The 6,019-nt window shown below is 42.3% G+C and overlaps 1 protein-coding gene across 1 annotated transcript in view; it reads left to right on the top strand.

The window, feature by feature from the left end:
* dph5 (diphthamide biosynthesis 5) overlaps positions 1-6,019 on the top strand; it is a 13,718-nt gene continuing 7,699 nt past the window's right edge. Inside the window, exons 1-3 of the mRNA XM_051375652.1 lie at positions 1-244; positions 4,987-5,111; positions 5,536-5,644. Coding sequence (XP_051231612.1) covers positions 110-244; positions 4,987-5,111; positions 5,536-5,644 — 369 coding nt within the window. The 5' untranslated portion in view covers positions 1-109. The remainder of the gene's footprint in view (positions 245-4,986; positions 5,112-5,535; positions 5,645-6,019) is intronic.

Here is a 6,019-nt window from a genome sequence, read left to right as displayed (position 1 = left end):
TACGGCATACCGTATTCCGTTCCGTCCAGTGTGACTACACGTGAAGGCAGGGAGACGCTAGGTTTAAGTTGTGTTTCTAGGACAGCGGGGGCAGACGGAGGCCGGCAGGATGCTGTATCTGATCGGCCTGGGTCTGGGGGACGCGGCGGACATCACGGTAAAGGGTCTGCAGGCGGTGAGGAGCTGCTCCAGGGTCTACCTGGAGGCCTACACCTCCATCCTCACCGTGGGGAAGGAGGCTCTGGTGAGTCAGTCTGAATGTATGGAGGCACTCTGCAGCCAATGGAAAAGATTCTCTGAGTCACTATAATCAATACGTTTATCTGTATGATCAATACGTTTATCTGTATAATCAATAAGTTTATCTGTATGATCAATAAGTTTATCAGTATAATCAATAAGTTTATCAGTATAATCAATAAGTTTATCTGTATAATCAATAAGTTTATCAGTATAATCAATACGTTTATCTGTATGATCAATACGTTTATCTGTATGATCAATAAGTTTATCAGTATGATCAATAAGTTTATCAGTATGATCAATACGTTTATCTGTATGATCAATAAGTTTATCAGTATAATCAATAAGTTTATCTGTATGATCAATAAGTTTATCAGTATGATCAATAAGTTTATCTGTATGATCAATAAGTTTATCAGTATGATCAATAAGTTTATCAGTATGATCAATAAGTTTATCAGTATGATCAATACGTTTATCTGTATGATCAATAAGTTTATCAGTATAATCAATAAGTTTATCTGTATGATCAATAAGTTTATCAGTATGATCAATAATTTTATCTGTATGATCAATAAGTTTATCTGTATGATCAATAAGTTTATCAGTATGATCAATAAGTTTATCTGTATAATCAATAAGTTTATCAGTATAATCAATAAGTTTATCTGTATGATCAATAAGTTTATCAGTATAATCAATAAGTTTATCAGTATGATCAATAAGTTTATCAGTATGATCAATAAGTTTATCAGTATAATCAATAAGTTTATCAGTATGATCAATAAGTTTATCAGTATGATCAATAAGTTTATCAGTATGATCAATAAGTTTATCCGTATGATCAATAAGTTTATCAGTATGATCAATAAGTTTATCAGTATAATCAATAAGTTTATCAGTATAATCAATAAGTTATAAAGTGTGTTGCTCTGTTATGTTGTCGCCTGTAGTTTCTGTTTGAATAAACTTTATTTGTACTGATGTTAACACAATAACAAAATACATAATAGAATTAAATGAATAAGAAAAACCCAACCGATAAATCTGTAAATATAAAGGATTTATTGATTATGTATTATTATAAAATGAATGCCAATAAAGAGATCATTAGATCAAAGACAACATTACACATAAACCTGTGTGGCCCAGCAGCACCGGAGATATCCGTTATTGATATTTTCTCATATTAATATTGATCATGAAATGGTAAATGTGTGAAACATCTCCATAAGATTGTGTAATTATTATTATACCTCATACTATAAAGAACAAACACATTTAACAGAAATATTCAACTGAAGTCATCTTTTCATTTTGTCCGTAATATTTCTTCAGAGAATGATTCTTCTTTAAGTTCCACATAAAGTAAACACACACAGATATAATAATAATAATAATAATAATAATAATAATACATTTTATGTATAAGCGCTTTTCTAAATACTCAAACACTTTACATAAAAACATAAAAGCAGCAAAACAACATCAAATAGTAAAACATTAAAAACACATCAGACTAAGCTAAAAGGTGAGTTTTTGTCAGTGATTTGAAGTTGGAGGGTCGTGCAGTCACGGATGTGTTTGGGGAGAGAGTTCCAGATCATCAGATCATCCGCGGTCACTCGTAGTCGAGTATGACTGTCCGCCTTCTTGGTCCTTGTGGGTCTTCAGATGGGCGTAGAGGCCGATCCTGGACCCGATTATTCTTGTGCAGTGTGGGCAGGTTGAAAGTGGTGGTGGGTTTGGGCTGGGCCTGTTTGGTGGATGCTCTCTCCTTTCTGAGTCTGCGTTTGTGTTCTGCAGCGTGGTGGAGCTCCTCATTATATAGTGCAGCACCCTCATGGACAAAGTTTCTCCATGTCGCCCTGTTTTTTGTCATGTCCTCCCAAGTCTTAAGGTCTGTGTGGAACTTTTTAATGTTTGTTTTGATGTTGTCCTTATACCTCCTTTTTTTGGCCTCCTGGGGCACGTTTTCCTTCAGCAAGCTGCGAGTAGAGGACTTATTTTGGAAGGCGATAGTCAGGCATACGGACAACGTGACCGGTCCATCTGAGCTGGTGTTGAACGATGGTGGCAGTGATGGTGGGGATGCCAGTAGGGGTGGGCGATATGGGCAAAAAATAATATCTCAATATTTTTTGGGATTTTGGCGATAACGATAATCAGTCGATATCCTTTAAAATGTGATTAGAATTGTCTGAGCTGAACTTGTGTCCACCAAACGCGTTTACAGCGCCGAGAGAGCTCATAAACTCATTATCCGAGCGCCCAGCGGGGTCAAAGGTTGAACAGATCTCAACTTGAAGCGCTCTGAGCGCTGCGCTAAAATAAACCGTCTCCGCTGACATCTTTTTACCGCTGAAGGTGCTTAGCGCTCTGAACGCTGAAGCCCATAGGACCCACGTCTCGGCACTAAATCATCTGAAGTACCGGTAGCTTCAGGGACTGGAGGTGTTTGCATTTTCTCTCTACCATCACAACGCGCTGCTAAACTGTTGCAAGGAGGATGCTAGCGAGAGGTCACGTGATCATGTCATGTGATCACGTAGGCCCACTAGTCGTGTGACTGAATCCTGCCATGCTGTAGAGAGCGCTGCTGCACCGTGTATTAATGAATGTGAGGAGTTTCCGCGGGCGTTTCATTGTTTTTGTCGAAGTAATTTAAATACTCGATAATGGAAATTTGCACATCGTCAAAACAACAATGACGATATTATCGCAAACGATATATATCGCCCACCTCTAGATGCCAGCCTCCTCCAGGACGCTGGTGTTGGTGCGTCTATCCTCCGAACTGATCCTGAGGATTTTCCGGAGGCATCTCTGGTGATATGCCTCTAGCACCTTTAAGTGCCTACTGTATGTGGTCCAGGCCTCTGATCCATACAGTAGAGTGGGTAGCATTATGGCTTTGTAGACCAGGATTTTGGCACACTGGCTCAGCTGACGCGGTGGTGTATTTAATTGTCAATGTTGGCTTTTGATGATAGGAGGCTGCCCAGATATTGGACGTGATCCACATTTTCCAGTTTGATTTTGTCAATTGAGATGTTTGGGGGCGGGACAGGAGTACTGTTTGGTGGTGACTGATAGAGGATTTGAGTCTTTTTTATGTTGATGGCTAGCCCAAGCTGTTTTTATGCTTTAGTAAAGGCAACCAGAATGTACTGTAGGTCCTCTTCTGAGAGGGCTACAAGGGCGTTGTCGTCCGCATACTGCAGCTCCATGATGGATATGGTAGTGGTTCGACCTTTAGCCCTGAATCGATTGATGTTAATGAGTTGCCCGTCTGTTCTGCACATAATCTTGACTCCCTGGGGCAGATGTTTACCTGTGAGATGGAGGATAGCAGCAATGAAGATGGAGAACAGTGTTGGAGCAATGACACATCCTTGTTTGACTCCTGTGTCAACCCCGAAGGGTCCTGTTTCATCTCCACTGCCACTGAGGACTGTAGCTGACATGTTGTCATGCAGCAGTCTCAGTACCCGTATGTATTTTTCCGGGCAGCTAATCTTTGCCAGAACCAGCCAGAGGGCCTGACGGTTCACTGAGTCAAAGGCTTTGCTGAGGTCTATGAAGGCCATGTATAGTGGTAGATTTTTTTCCCGGCATTTTTCTTGAAGTTGGCAAGCAATGAATATCATGTCTGTGGTGCCTCTGTTTGGGCGAAAACCACTCTGAGACTCAGGAAGGATGCTTTCTGACAGAGGGGTCAGTCTGTTGGGCTTTCCCTGTGGTGGACAGGAGAGAGATGCCACGGCAGTTGCCGCAGTCTGCCTGTCTCCTTTCTTAAAGATGGAGACAACCAGGGTATCCCTAAGTTGTGCAGGGATTTCTCTTGTTCCAATTTTTAGAAGCAGGGCATGGATGTGTTTAAGGAGATCAGGGCCGCCTTCCTTTAGGACTTCTGCTGGAATGCCGTTCGGACCAGCAGCCTTGTTGTTCTTCATCTTCCTAATAGCATCCTGCACCTCTTCCAGGCTCGGTGGTTCCCTCATGCTCTCATTTATGGGCTGTTTTTCGAGGGCCTCCATCTCAGGAGTAGTGTCCCTGTTCAGAAGATCCTCGTAATGCTCTTTCCACCTGTTTGCTATTGCTTCCTTATCTTTCAGCAGCGTGAGCCCATCTTTGGAGCGAAGTGGGGTTAAGCTTGGGCCATGTACCGCTCTCGTGGCATCAAAGAATCCTCTGGTATCTCCAGAGTCAGCAAGCTGCTGGATCTCCAGAGCCTTCTTTGTCCACCACTGGTTCTTCAGTTTCCTAATGTTCGATTGGACGGCTGCCTTCGCTTTGGCATGAGCTGCTCTTTTAACCTTGCAGTTGATGTTATTTTGCCAGGTGATGAAAGTTTGCCGCTTGATGGCTAGGAGTTGTTGAGTGTCGGTGTCGTTTCCGCACATCACGGCAATTGTTCGTGCGGACAATGAGGTAGTCGATGAGGTGCGTTTAGAGCGAGGATGAATCCAGGATGTTTTAAATGTGTTCTTTTGGTGAAAGAGTGTGTTGGTGATGACCAGGTTGTGTTCTGAGCACTTTGTCAGCAGTAGTGTGTCATTGGAGTTTGTGTTTCCAACCCCTTCTTTGCCCAGCGTGCCTCTCCATAAATGGTGGTTTCGTCCCATTCTGGCATCGAAATCCCCAGGTAGGATTATCTTGTCCTCCTTGGGGACTTTAGCAGTGTGCTAACTACTTTAGCAGCATGTTAACAGTGTGCTAACTGTTGTTTGTCGTCCTCAGGAGGAGTATTATGGGAAGGAGCTTATCCTGGCTGACAGAGACCTTGTTGAACAGGGGGCTGATGAGATCCTGAAGGATGCTGATGTGACCGATGTGGCGTTCCTGGTGGTGGGCGACCCGTTCGGGTGAGTCACGTTGTCCACGTATCAGGACTGGATATTGATCCCACAGCTCTGGTCTGCTGCGTCAGCACGTGAAGAGTTTGAAGTGACCACAGAGCTCCTCTCAGAGCAGAACCACCAGATTCCAGTGGGCGGTAATGACAGAGCGCGAGCAGCCACCACTCTCAGACACTGAAACTCTGTTGACTTTTGTTCATGTGAATGTTGCTTTTACAGTTTACATGAAAAGAGAAGCTGGTTCTTTTTTTGGCCACTAAACACTAAAAATGGTGAATCTTTTTTTCAACCCGCTTTGGTTTAACCTCGTCTGTGACCTCAGCATCTGCACGCCGCTCTGTGATTCAGTCACAGGGTTTCCACAGACTGCTCTTCATCAGCACTCGTCCTACATTCAGCTCAAATGTTTCTATTCTGCATCTTCCTGCAGAGCCACCACCCACAGTGACCTGGTCTTGAGAGCAGTGAGTTCTGGGATACCGTACAGAGTCATCCACAACGCCTCCATTATGAACGCAGTGGGCTGCTGCGGTCTGCAGGTACGTCACACCTGTTCAATGTGCACTGTGTTTATAATCCATCTGTGCTGACTCCTTTGATAAAAACAGTGATTTAAGCTCCGTGAACACAGGAAGTTTCTGGTCTCCAGCTAATGTTGTTTTTGGCGGCCTGTTTTAATTTTAGTTTTAGTCTAGTCTTTGTGTCAAACTGTCATTTTAGTTTTTATTAGTTTTAGTAATGTTTATACTGTGTTTAGTCTTGTCAAGTTTCAGTCGAGCATTTTAGTCTTATTTTAGTCAGAATTATCCATGACTATTTTCGTCTAGTTTTAGTCAATGAAAATTATATTTTAGTCTCTTTTTAGTAATGCAATTCTATTTAACCCAGTTAATATAGTACAAGTACCTAGCATA

The sequence above is a fragment of the Dicentrarchus labrax genome, unplaced genomic scaffold (assembly GCF_905237075.1).
Source record: "Dicentrarchus labrax unplaced genomic scaffold, dlabrax2021, whole genome shotgun sequence".
Lineage (NCBI taxonomy): Eukaryota > Metazoa > Chordata > Actinopteri > Moronidae > Dicentrarchus > Dicentrarchus labrax.
This window is presented reverse-complemented; position numbering and strand designations above follow the sequence as displayed.